The sequence below is a fragment of the Saccopteryx bilineata genome, chromosome 5 (genome assembly GCF_036850765.1).
Source record: "Saccopteryx bilineata isolate mSacBil1 chromosome 5, mSacBil1_pri_phased_curated, whole genome shotgun sequence".
Taxonomy (NCBI): Eukaryota; Metazoa; Chordata; class Mammalia; order Chiroptera; family Emballonuridae; genus Saccopteryx; species Saccopteryx bilineata.
Genome location: NC_089494.1, coordinates 262,608,436 through 262,621,309, shown reverse-complemented (window position 1 = coordinate 262,621,309; position 12,874 = coordinate 262,608,436). Strand labels below are relative to the sequence as shown.

Sequence of the window (12,874 nt, the reverse complement as noted above, 5' to 3'; positions counted from 1 at the left end):
CGGCGCAGCCCGGGCCGCCGCCGTGCTCCAGCAACCGCCGCTCGCCGCTGCCGCGCCGCCCCGCCCAGGCGCCGCCGAAGCCGGCCAGCCGGGCCGCGTCCCGCCTCAGCACGCAGGCGCCCTCGGGCCCGGCCCGGCCGCCACAGCCACCGCCGTCGCCCCGCCGCATCGCGCAGGCGCCCCGCTCGCGCCACCGCGCGGAGGCCCGGCTCGCCGCTCTGCGCCTGCGCGTTCCTCGCGCCGGCCGCCCGCCCCGCCCAGCGGCTCCCGACGCCACGCCCCAACCCGGGCCCTGGGAAATGAGCGGAAAGCAAGCGCGGCGGAAACGCCACGCCCCTCTCGGCGGGAGTCTATGCCCTCTCCCAATCAACGCCGCCGTTCGTCCCGTCACGACCTCCCATTGGTTGGAGTCCGCTGAAAGGCGGGGAGAAGCAGAAAAGCGTCGGAAAGACTCCTGGCCAATCGCCGGGCCCACCGCGAGCGGCCCTGGTTGCCCCTGGAAACCTAACAGCCTGCAGCCAGCTTCAGCTGCGCTGGCGGAGGCGGAGGGAGATGGACCGCCAGCTTAAACACACCGGCGCCCCTGAGCCGGAGGGCGAAGAGGTAATGAGCGTAGTCTCCCGGCTGTCTGGGATCACGGCCAGCTCTGGTCCCGAGTCCCCTGCCGAGCCCCCGAAGCCGGAAGCCATGGAGACCTCGAAGGAAGGCGCCGCCGCGGCCGAGCCCGCCGAGCCGACCGAGCCCGCCGAGCTCAGGGAAGGGTCGGCGGCCACCGATGTTGAGGGCGAGGAGAAACCTGGAGAGCGGGAGTGGCCGGCCGAGCCAGAGGAGCCAGCCAAGCCGGGGTCCGACGGCGGGCCCGAGGAACCCGAGGAAGAGAAGAGAAAGAAGGCGCCGGAGGAGGACAACACCGTACAGCAGAAGAAGAGGAGTAAAACCCTGTCGTGGGTCTCTGTGCCGCTGTCCACGACCGGCCGGGAAGAGGCTGCGCCAGTCTCGGAGGCTGAGCGGGAAGGATCGGAGGAGGAGGCAGAGAGCGAGGGCGGCGAGGGGAAGAGTGGGGAAGGAAGCCGGGCGAAAAGCAAGTTGGGAGCGAACGGTCTGGACGAGGGTGAGGATTTGGAATGGACCGAGGAGGTGCAGAAGCTGCAGAAACAGCAGCTGCGCTCTGAGCTCCTGGAACAGTACCGCTCCCTGATGGAGAAGCGGAGCCTGTATCAGCGCTACAACATCTACCTGCAGCACAGGATCTTCGAGTCGCTGCGCAAGAAGAAGGGCCTGGACGCAGCAGCCGAGGTGCCCGAGAAGGGCACGGAGCCCGACGCCCCCGAGAAAGAGCAGGCCTACCTCCGCTATCTGGCCGTGCTGGAGGAGCTAAGGAAGCAGGAAGCCGACGACCTGGAGTGGTATCACCAGGAGCTAGACCAGCTCAAGCAGCAGTGCAGTGAGAAGCTCTCCAGGGTGGAGAAGGAATGGCGAAGCTTCCAGGCGCTCAAGAAGCAGGTGATGATACAGGCCATGGGCAGCTGTTGGATGAGGGGCGGTCGGCAGGCCGCCCTGCAAGAGGTGGAGCAGATCCAGGCGCTGGAGGACAAGAAGGAGAAGGAGATGAGCGCCGTGAGGCTGGAGAACGTGCAACTGAAGCAAAGCCTGGTGCATTTTGCAACCAGGATGAGAACGCAGGAGGACATGGCCGAGGGCCTGCTCCTCATCGACTTCGAGCAGCTTAAGATTGAGAACCAGACCTTCAATGAGAAAGTCGAGGCGCGAAACGAGGAGCTTTTGAAATTGCGCAACAAGGTGAACAACAACGTGCAAATCATCACCCACCTGAAGGAGAAGTTATACTTCGTGGATATTGAGAACGCAAGGAAAAAGTCCCAGCTTTTGGAAATTGAAACTCAGGTGGCCCTAAGGAGGGACCTGCTGACCAAGACTAAGCAAGTTCGGGACCGTCTGCGGACTGACAACATCAAGCTGAACCAGAAGTGCGGGCTGCTGGGCAAGGAGCCGCTCCTGCGGGACATGGAGGACAAGGTGGGCAAGAAGGAGCTACTCAAGGAGCGCCTGGAGTCCCTGCAGCGCCACCACGCCGGGCTGGCTCTGTCCTGCCGAGGGGTGAGGCAGAAGATCCGTGAAGCCAGAGCCTTCCTTCCCCCCTGAAACGGCTGAGGAGCAGGGCCCACCGGCAGTTTCCACCTCAGCACACGTTATTCTTCGTTAACTTTTATTCTCCCTTTTATTTTTTGGCCCTTCTTTAAAAGGCCTATGATATTTAGGCTGGAACTACATTTTTGTCTTGTAATTTTTCAGCTTCCAAACGAGTGCTGAACACAAAATTGGGTGAGAAGTCAGGTTGTTTTTTGGGAGGGGGGGGGGTGTATGTAAAATAGGCCCAGAGAAACAAACAACAGGTAATGTACCTGACTTCTCCTAACAGCTCTCAAGCCCTGGCTCGGTAGCTCCGTGGGTTAAGTAAGCAGCACCCTGGTAACGCCAACATTGGGGTTCGATACAGGGCACACTCAGGAATCAACAAGTTAATGCATAAATAACAGGAAAAAGCATAGTCGATGTTTCCCTTCCCCTCTAAAATAAAATTTAAACAGCAAAGCCGTTTTATCTGAGCAATTTCATAATTTCAGTGAGCTGATACTAAGGAGAACTATTCCTCTTCAATATGTAAGGAGGGGTCAACCAATGGGCAGGCTGTGCCCAAAATTTCTGTGCTAGTTATTAAATCCCTTTGAATTTATTAAACTATGTAGTCCCGAGTCTGTCTCAATTCAAAGCTCACTAATCCCCTTAGATGAACCTAAAATTTTGTATGTAACTAGCCTAACTTCTGGTGCATGTATGTCTATATATATTTATAGATACACACACACACCCCTCCAGGAAACGGGAGAAATAATAGGAAAGAAGCTGTTCGCTGAAGAGAGGCTCAGTCTGCTTAACTACTGATGCTTGTTTCTAGCTCAATGACTGTCTTCAATTCTAATGAAATGTTCTCCTGGATCCTCTAAAGCAGGGGTCCCCAAACTACGGCCCGCGGGCCGCATGCGGCCCCCTGAGGCCATTTATCCGGCCCCCACAGCACTTCCAGAAGAGGCACCTCTTTCATTGGTGGTCAGTGAGAGGAGCATAGTTCCCATTGAAATACTGGTCAGTTTGTTGATTTAAATTTACTTGTTCTTTATTTTAAATATTGTATTTGTTCCCGTTTTGTTTTTTTACTTTAAAATAAGATATGTGCAGTGTGCATAGGGATTTGTTCATAGTTTTTTTTATAGTCTGGCCCTCCAACGGTCTGAGGGATAGTGAACTGGCCCCCTATGTAAAAAGTTTGGGGACCCCTGCTCTAAAGGAAGGCATTGATCTGTACCAAGAAATGAAATCTTGTTGTCTAGTGAAGACAATGATGGTTTTTAAATATTTTTTTAAGACTTTATTAATTTTAGAGAAGAGAGAAAGAGAAGGGGGAGGAGCAGGAAGCACCAACTCCCATATGTGCCTTGACCGGGCAAGCCCAGGGTTTCAAACGGGCGACTTCAGCGTTCTAGGTCAACACTTTATCCACTGCGCCACCACAGGTCAGGCACAATGAAGGTTGTTTTGCCAGGTGCAAAATGTATGGTCACTCCTGACTGACCATACGCCTTTTGTTTTCAGGAAGGGAACAGAACCCTCATGTGGTTCTACTATATATCAAAAATTAAAAACACCTGTTATTCCTCGTGTTCCTGTAAGAGAGTTCATGATAGGTCTATCTCCTAATGCAGCATCAGTGACTAACATTTTCAGTTTTCCTTGATGCTTCTGGAGCTAGGGGCTTGGTTTTATTCTTAATCTTAGGTTAAATTTCTAGATGGGAAGCTTTGGTATTAAAAGTATTCTCCCATCCCTAACCTTAAGTGGGTCACAGGAAGGGTACTCTATTTTTTTGGTGCTAAAAACCTTTTATGAATGTTAGAAACCCCACTCCAGGCAGGTGACTCCGCTGGTCCTGACAATGTCCCAACAACCTTATCTTTTGATGGTTTTGTTTTCTAAAGTGTTTTTCCTTTGATGCCAATAAAGGTCAATTAAAATTCCTTTTTATAGTCTACATGTTGAATACACTTTTTATAATAATATACTTATCCTACCACACAAATATAACCATTTGCAAAAAGCTTTGACTTCCTATTTCCATTCTCCTTATCCTCTACAATTTTTCTTTTTTCTCTACCTGTTCATCAAGGCCAAAGTAAAGTAGTAAGTCACTGGCAAATAGCCTCCAACAAAAAGCAGCACTGTTCCTCTGTGGTTGGGAGACTTCAAGGTGAAACTAGCAATATGCTTGGTGAAGACACCAAACTGTATTGTTGGGTACCCAGCCTCCTGATTCACAATCAGTGGTAGTCAACCTGGTCCCTACTGTCCACTAGTGGGCATTCCAGCTTTCATGGTGGGCGGTAGCGGAGCAACCAAAGTATAAATAAAAAGATTTAACTATAGTAAGTTGTTTTATAAAGATTTATTCTGCCAAACTTAGCAAAAATCTGACATAAAGTACTTGGTAAGTAATTATTATTATATGCTTTAACTTGCTGTAACTCTGCTTTATAAATTTTATAAAGTAAAGTTACTTCCCTACTTTATAAATCACCATTACTGTGGAACCAGTGGGCAGTTAGAAAATGTTACTACTAACAGAGATACAAAAGTGGGCGGTAGGTATAAAAAGGTTGACTAGCCCTGCACTAGAGGGAGAAGAGATACCTTCAGCAGATTTTGGCCCATTGGCAATTAATTATCCAGGTCAAACTAAGCATTCCCCCATTGTCCTTGACCTCAGCCGAGGCAGGTCTTTGAGAGCACAAAGATAACAAAAGAAACTGAAGAGGCAGTCATTGTTCTAAGGAGTAAAGTTACCAATGCCCTTCAATTCCACTAATGCATGCTACAGTGTTACAATTCACTAGAGGATAATCCTGATCATAACAAGGTTCTTCCTAAATAGATTATAGGAGATCTCTTCACCATGGAAAAGCAACACATTCACAGATTGTTTCAGAGGGACCACCTTGAGGGAGCCTGCCACAGACCCTAATAGTCCTCTCCCCAGTTTTACCGACCTGCTGCCTCTAGTCCCGGGTCAGCCTTCTACGAACTGCTGTGTGCCTGTCTGCTCAGCTTTCTGCACCCCAATGAGATAAAGGCCCTGGAAGGCAAGGACTTGGGGCTTCTTATTTCCCCTAGAAACCAGCCTAGTGCCGTGCACATCATCAATGCTCAATAAATGTGTCGAATATACTATGAATATAAAGCCAGTCTCGTTTTCCTGAAAACTAAGCGTTACTTGAATGCTTAATACATGTCAGGCGTTGATAATTCCTATGTTGGATTCAAAAATAACTACAGGTAGAAAGAGGAATCCTCAAGAAGTAGAAGCATTTTATGGACAGTTCACCCCCCCCCCCCAACCACTGGCAAAACCTAAACTCTGGGCTGCAGATGAACTTATATATATTTTATATATATATAAAATGACAGGGATGCAGGCCTGTCATCATGGAAGGATGACCCTACAGGTACAGAGCTGTCCATGCAGCATGAGAAACCTCTAAATGAAGATTAGTTTTATGAATGCTAAAATCACAGGCAAAAAATTTTTCCTCTGTCAAAGTGCAGGGCCTGAAAAATGCAGGCCTAGTAAAATCTGAGTGAGGGGCTACATGGAAATTAGCCTTTTGGAAATGGGTCTGAGTCCAAAGTATCCCCTTCAGTGTTACAGGAGGTGGTCTTTGTTTTAACAGCACTAGCAGGCATCTGAGGACACACTTGTTAAACATTTATTTATTGATTTTAGTGAGAAAGGAAGGAAGGGAGAGAGAGAGAAACGGGGACATCCATCTGTTCCTGTATGTGCCCCGACCAGGGATTGAACTGGCAACCTCTGTGCTCTGGGACGATGTTCTAACCACCCACGCTCTGTGGCCAGGGCGGACATTTTTTTCATCGGGAAATGAGAACCATTTCTGGTGACTTAACACATTTGGGACTTTTAAATTATGTAAATGGAAATACATGCTTTCTTTTTTTCCTAAGTTCATCTAAAGCTCCAATTCAGATTTTGCCACTGGTTGAGGGTGTCTGTCCACAAATTAAGAAAGTTAATGCACCCCAATTTGGTGCTTTATATGCTTCAAGCTTTCAGAAAGCCAACGTCGGAGTGATGAATGGCACCCTGAACGGAGGACAGGGCAGAAGCTAGCCGGAGCCGGGACCAGCAGGAAGAGCACTGCTGAAGTTCATGTCTCCTCCCTCCCATGCAACATTCCTCTCAAGGGTCCTCTACTTTTCATTTAAAAAAACAGTGATTCAATAAGTGCATGTTTAATTAATAAACCGACACCCTCCCCAACTTTTCAACTCATGTGAAGTCTTTTTTTTTTTTTTTTTTTGTATTTTTCTGAAGCTGGAAACGGGGAGAGACAGTCAGACAGACTCCCGCATGCGCCCGACCGGGATCCACCCGGCACACCCACCAGGGGGCGACGCTCTGCCCATCCGGGGCGTCGCTCTGTCGCGACCAGAGCCACTCTAGCGCCTGGGGCAGAGGCCAAGGAGCCATCCCCAGCGCCCGGGTCATCTTTTTGCTCCAATGGAGCCTCAGCTGCTGCGGGAGAGGAAGAGAGAGACAGAGAGGAAGGAGAGGGGGAGGGGTAGAGAAGCAGATGGGCGCTTCTCCTGTGTGCCCAGGCCGGGAATCGAACCCGGGACTTCCGCATGCCAGGCCGACGCTCTATCATGTGAAGTCTTCTAATATCTCCCCCAAAGGATGAAGGCAGATACGTAAGGAGAATACAGTGTCGTGCTTGGGGACAAAGACTCCAGTCCCAGGCTGACCTGGGTTCCATTCTCTTCCGATTGTCGCCTGGGACAATCACCACAACCCTCTAAGCCTCAATGTACTCACCTGTAAAACGGGGAAAAGGTCAGGATATGATAAAAGTATCTCTTTTCTGTGATAAAATTAAAATTATTTTCTTTGTGCTTTTCTGTAATTTACAAATTTTATACAATGAGCATTTTAGTGTGTGTGGGGGTCCTGAATTTTAAAAATTCGAAAGTTCAAGAAAAGTGATGAACGCTGAAAGTGTGCACATTGAGAGGAGCCCAACCATTTATGGCAACGTTCCTTTTAACGACACAATTCAGCAAGTTAGTTTAATCCTCACAAACCAGTGGCTAGGTGCTGAGTGTCCTTTATAACCTGAGTTACAGAAAAGTGAGGCTTAGAGAATTTAACTTCTCTTGTTCCTAATCCTTAGCTAGACTGCACCTTAAACTGGGGTTATTTTCGACTGGAGCAGTTTAAGAAAAACTGCTGAGACTGCGGAGTCAGCCGGGGGAGCCGGCTTTGCCGTGTTGTTCAGGGAGGAGGCCACTGCCCCTCCGTCCACAGGGAGCCCCACAGGGCTCAGGCGTCCTGGGACGTGGCGGCAGGGGCCACGGTGCTCCCCGCAGTCCTGGAGTAAAACCTGTGCAGACAGTGCTGGGGCTCAGACAGCGCATGGCCCACCGGAGGACTTGCTTTGGCTCCAAGGCTTCCATCTGCTGGTCCACCTGGAAGTATCCTTCTTCTGTCTGCTCCGCCCGATGACCAACAGCTCCTCTCCAGGAGACTCAAGGAGACACGAGGGGCGAACAGGAGGGCCGCAGCATCTGTGACAGTCGTGGACGACAGGTACAGGCACCACCATGTGACCCTGAGGACTGCTTCAGCCACCGCTCATCTCCGTGCCACAGATGGGAACCGGGGCACACGCTGGTCCAGGAAGAGCCAGGGACCCCGTCCCGGGGCAGCGGGACACAGCACCGGGCTGAGCAGGCTGGGGGTGGGTTTCCCGGGGCAGGGGGAAGAGCCAGGGAACCCGCCCTGGGGCAGCGGGACACAGCACCGGGCTGATCAGGCTGGGGGTGGGTTTCCCGGGGCAGGGGGGAGAGCCAGGGACCCCGCCCTGGGGCAGCGGGACACAGCACCGGGCTGAGCAGGCTGGGGGTGGGTTTCCCGGGGCAGGGGGGAGAGCCAGGGACCCCGCCCTGGGGCAGCGGGACACAGCACCGGGCTGATCAGGCTGGGGGTGGGTTTCCCGGGGCAGGGGGAAGAGCCAGGGACCCTGCCCTGGGGCAGCGGGACACAGCACCTGGCTGAGCAGGCTGTGGGCGGGTTTCCCGGGGCGGGGGGAACAGCACCGGGCTGAGCAGGCTGGGGGCGGGTTTCCCGGGGCAGGGGGAAGAGCCCAGTGGCCGGCACGGAGGAGGCGACCTGCTGGGCGGGGCGGCAGGCGGGTGGCAGACATGGGGATGGGGGGAGAAAGGGCTACGGCTGGGAGCAGAGTCCCGTTTGACAGGGGCAGCCAGTCCGGGGCTCCGCTTCGGCTCAGAAGGGATGCACTGAATGCTCAGACTCCTTGATCAAATCACCAGAAATGCACCATGTCTCATCCACCTGATCCGACTGAGACTTAAAACCCTGAAACGGCATCATGCCTGCCCGAAGTCAAGCAGCCGCCAAACTTCGAAGTGAGGACTCCCCGTTTTAAATCAAACTGCAGTGACGTAAGTAACAAGTTTACATGACTTTTATTTAATAAAACCATATATTTACAATTCAAAAAGTCCTAACTTGATACATATTACTAAATAAGATTAAAGGTTAACTGTACACGCAATTAAAACATGATATGTAGCAAGAGTTATCGGGATTTTTCTATCAGCAAACTATTCAAAATAGTCAAAACTGAGCGGTTAAAAAGTACCTTTTAAAGTGAGAGTTGTGTTTGGAGGAGATTCCAAGCCCTGGTGGGGGAGCGAGCGGCTTTGAGCAGCTGGTGGCACGTAGGCCCTGGCGGAGGCCGGAGGGTTCAGACTGCAAACCTAGGGCCCGGGGTGGGAAGCGTGTGCTTCCAAGGGGCGTGGCCTAGGGCCCCGGGGGGTGGGAAGCGTGTGCTTCCAAGGGGCGTGGCCTCGCAGCTTCTTTTCCAGTTTTCTTAAAGGATGATGTCAAACAAAGAAGCACAGCCCCATGGTCTCAAGCAACCCTCGGTGGAAAGGGCCCAGGCGGCCACGGGCGGGAACTGAGAATGTCCAGGCCGCTGAAGGGGACACAGCAAACCAGCCAGACCTCACGGGGTCACTGAATAGGTCATGAAAACCTCTTCTGAACTAGAGATTTGGTTTCATACTCCAAATGGAACCTATTTAAAACTTAACACGGAAAGGATGCTATCCAAAGAGGTGTCAAACTGACAGATCGTTAAGGTCTGGGCTGGAATGCACAAATGCATCCTGAAGGGGACTGCTTTCTGTCAAGAACTTAAGGAATATCTAAGAAAATATATACATCTTTCAGAAACAGAAAGCCCCTGTCATGGAACAGAACAGGTACGTCTGCAAGGGATGGCTGAGTCCAGGTTACATTCAGCGTCGTGGTGTCAGGGACCGGCTGTGTCCGGAAGGCACCACGGCCTCGGGAGAGACAGAACGCCTCGTCCCAGAGGTCGGGCACGTCAGCGGTTAAGGGCTCCGGCGGAAAGGGCATCCATGATGCTCTGCAGCCTCCCTGGAGTGTGCAGCGAGGAGATGAGGGACAGAGGCGGCTCCACGCAGACGGACACACAGAACAGACGGGATGGAGGGCACGAAGACGGCCACAGGCTCGGCAGGTGCTACTGCACCCATGGCGACGCTGGCAGACGTGGCCAATGCCCACAGCCAGGCTATACCTTCCACCCCAGGTCTCCTGGCTGCAGGCTGCATGCTCAAAGCAGAGGGTGCTTCCAGCACCAGACACGAGACCAACCCTGGGACACCCCCCAAGCGGGGCAGCGGGGCTGAGAGGGCCAGACGGAGCGGCCAGACCCCACTGCGGCAGCACTGGCGGCTGGCTGCCAGTGCCCTTGAACCTGGTCTGCCCAGCATGCCCAGAGACCAACATGCCAATAGCTTATCACGTGAGAGCTTTCTTCTTAAGAGATTAGCTAGTCCTTTGGACTACTCTGTGCAAAAACTACTCATTTCTTTGAATCTGGACAACCCAAAGTTCTCAAAACTCGTCAGAGAAAATCTAGATCAAAACATGGTGCGAATGAGCCCCGGGGAAACCAACTAACAGGGAAAGGCCGATGGTACGGGCACTAAGAATGTGATGAGACTGCCTGGGCCGGCAGATGTGCGGCTCACTTCTCAGTCCTCTCAATAGTCTACCTTTAGGCCAAATGCACAAGGAGGGGCCCAGCGGCACTCCGGGCTGATCCTGTGGTCCGGGTGACAAAGGACTGAGCAGCCTTGTCAGCCCAACGGAGCCCCCCCACACACACACACAGTGCTGTCTGCAGCCTGCACGGAAACGAGGTCTAACACCCTCCTTCTCTGCCCTCTGACTTAACTGGGAGCGGTCTCCATCAATTTAGGAGCTGTCTGCGGTCCCAGGCCTTCTGCGTGTCCAGTCCTCTCTGTGCAAACCTTCCTCCACTGCTGAGCAGGTGCAGGTGCAGGGAGCCGCCTCTGGGAGTGTGGGCACCCCCAGCCCGCGCTGCGCGGTGTCAAGGCAACATGGTAGATATCACTCCGCGGCCGGCGGAGTCCGGGGCTGCTGTCGGCACCCACCCACCAGAGCCCGCCTGCCTTTAATGCATCTTTGGTAACTGGGATTTAAAAACAACCTGTTTCTAGAAAGTTTACCTCGACAACTCAATCATCCACTTTTTTCTTATCAAAATAGGTCCCTGGGAGCCGATAACATCTCTGAGGTCTGTCTCCCAAAGCACGTCTCACGCGCCTCGGCTAAGAAAGTCTGTAGTGTCCCTTCCAGTAGCTGACATAAAAGCATTGCCATTTAATTAACTTCTGCTGGAATAAAGGGAGGGAGGCAGCCGCTGCCCTGTTTTTAAACCACACAGAGTGCGCGGTGGTCGCCATGTCAACACCAGGTCACCGTCCCACTGAGCTGCTTAAGGCTGAGCCTTGGTCGGGTTCTTCAAATGTTTTGCTCGTTCTGTTTAAGGCCAACTCCAGCGTCAGGAATCAGACAGGAAAACACCCCTGTTGTAAGCTGCGGGGTGTCCATCCCCAAGGACACAGGTGCGCTGGGAGCTACGCCGGCGCCTCAGTGTCTCAGAGACGGGCTGCCTTTCTCCATCTCGCGGCTGTCCCTCTGCAGCGCGGTCAGCACCTGGGAATCACAAGGAGGGCGTCATGGCGACCCGCCACCCACGCTGAGGAAGATCCCGGAAGGCTCCCACGAACCCTCTGCCTCTCCTGACGTCCACCTCCCGCTCCCAGACGCACTGACTCACGCAGGGCTGCGCCAAGCCGTCTCTGGGCGAGTGCCCCCAGCCCCTCCTGGCAGCTACGGTGCCAATGCCCCGGTGCGGAGGACTGCAGGGCTCACCCTGCGCTCACTGCCACCGCAGCTGGGCTCCCGCTCCCTCTTGGACTCCTCCTCTCTGCTCTCTCAGCTCTTGCTTAACCTTTATTTTTAAAATATTACATCCCAGGCCCTGGCCGGTTGGCTCAGTGGTAGAGCATCGGCCTGGCATGCAGGAGTCCCGGGTTCGATTCCTGGCTAGGGCACACAGGAGAAGCGCCCATCTGCTTCTCCACCCCTCCCCCCTCCTTCCTCTCTGTCTCTCTCTTCCCCTCCCGCAGCCGAGGCTCCACTGGAGCAAAGTTGGCCCGGGCGCTGAGGATGGCTCTGTGGCCTCTGCCTCAGGCGCTAGAATGGCTCTGGTTGCAACAGAGCAACGCCCCAGATGGGCAGAGCATCGCCCCCTGGTGGGCATGCCTGGTGGATCCTGGTCGGGCGCATGCGGGAGTCTGACTGCCTCCCCGTTTCCAGCTTCAGAAAAGTACAAAAAAATTACATCCCACTGTGACTGCTTAAAAACAGTGGCTGCATGGCCCTGGCCGGTTGGCTCAGTGGTAGAGCGTCGGCCTAGCGTGTGGAGGACCCGGGTTCGATTCCTGGCCAGGGCACACAGGAGAAACGCCCATTTGCTTCTCCACCCCTCCGCCGCGCTTCCTCTCTCTCTCTCTTCCTCTCCCGCAGCCAAGGCTCCATTGGAGCAAAGGTGGCCCGGGCGCTGGGGATGGCTCTGTGGCCTCTGCCCCAGGCGCTAGAGTGGCTCTGGTCGCAACATGGTGACGCCCAGGATGGGCAGAGCATCGCCCCCTGGTGGGCAGAGTGTCGCCCCTGGTGGGCGTGCCGGGTGGATCCCGGTCGAGCGCATGCGGGAGTCTGTCTGACTGTCTCTCCGTTTCCAGCTTCAGAAAAATGAAAAAAAAAAAAAAAAAAAAGTGGCTGCAGTTCTTGAAGGCCCCCTCGACGCCCATCAGAGCCCACACTCCACCAGGTGCGTCACGCCTGGTGGCTGTTCACTCACCACAACAATCGTGCTCAGGAAGCTTCACACCCATCACCAGGCACCCGAGAAACGGGCGCCCACAGGAGTGGCCTGCTCCAAGGCAAACAGCTCGGATGGATTCAAACTCAGATCTGCCTGGTTTCTACGCCCAGGGAACGTTTGAAGCACTCATGCTAACCCACGAGGGGCCAGGCAACATGCCCCCTGGACTGAATTACAAACTACAAGGGGTCGAGCAGAAACCTTTCGTGCAGGTTACAAACAGGCTGCACAGGTCTGAGCTAGATAAAAGTGCCCCCCACCTCTAAGTAAACTGGACTGCCGACCACACCCAGCATCTACTCGTCCTGGAGAGCTCACCGGGGTCCTCACCGCAAGCCCGGCATTAAGAGCCAGGTGCACAGACCACAAGTCCCACGGGACCTGCAACTGTGTAAAACTAGACAATGTTCACCCCA

General features: G+C 53.5%; 2 protein-coding genes across 6 annotated transcripts in view; one reads left to right on the top strand and one right to left on the bottom strand.

Moving 5' to 3' along the window:
- The first annotated feature begins 290 nt into the window (after window positions 1-290).
- Window positions 291-3,154, top strand: CFAP184 (cilia and flagella associated protein 184). The gene has a single exon (XM_066233309.1). The coding sequence runs from the start codon at window positions 553-555 to the stop codon at window positions 2,161-2,163; it is 1,611 nt and encodes a 536-aa protein (XP_066089406.1). The 5' UTR covers window positions 291-552; the 3' UTR covers window positions 2,164-3,154.
- Window positions 3,155-8,617: 5,463 nt separating this feature from the next.
- Window positions 8,618-12,874, bottom strand: part of TBC1D14 (TBC1 domain family member 14) — a 116,873-nt gene continuing 112,616 nt past the window's right edge. For all 5 annotated transcript variants that reach the window (XM_066233304.1, XM_066233303.1, XM_066233306.1 and 2 more), the window contains one exon: window positions 8,618-11,224. In XM_066233304.1, coding sequence (XP_066089401.1) covers window positions 11,159-11,224 — 66 coding nt within the window. In that variant the 3' untranslated portion in view covers window positions 8,618-11,158. The remainder of the gene's footprint in view (window positions 11,225-12,874) is intronic.

Excerpts from the sequence above, each read along its gene's own strand:
- CFAP184 (XM_066233309.1), top strand. The coding sequence starts at position 553 with ATGGACCGCCAGCTTAAACACACCGGCGCCCCTGAGCCGGAGGGCGAA.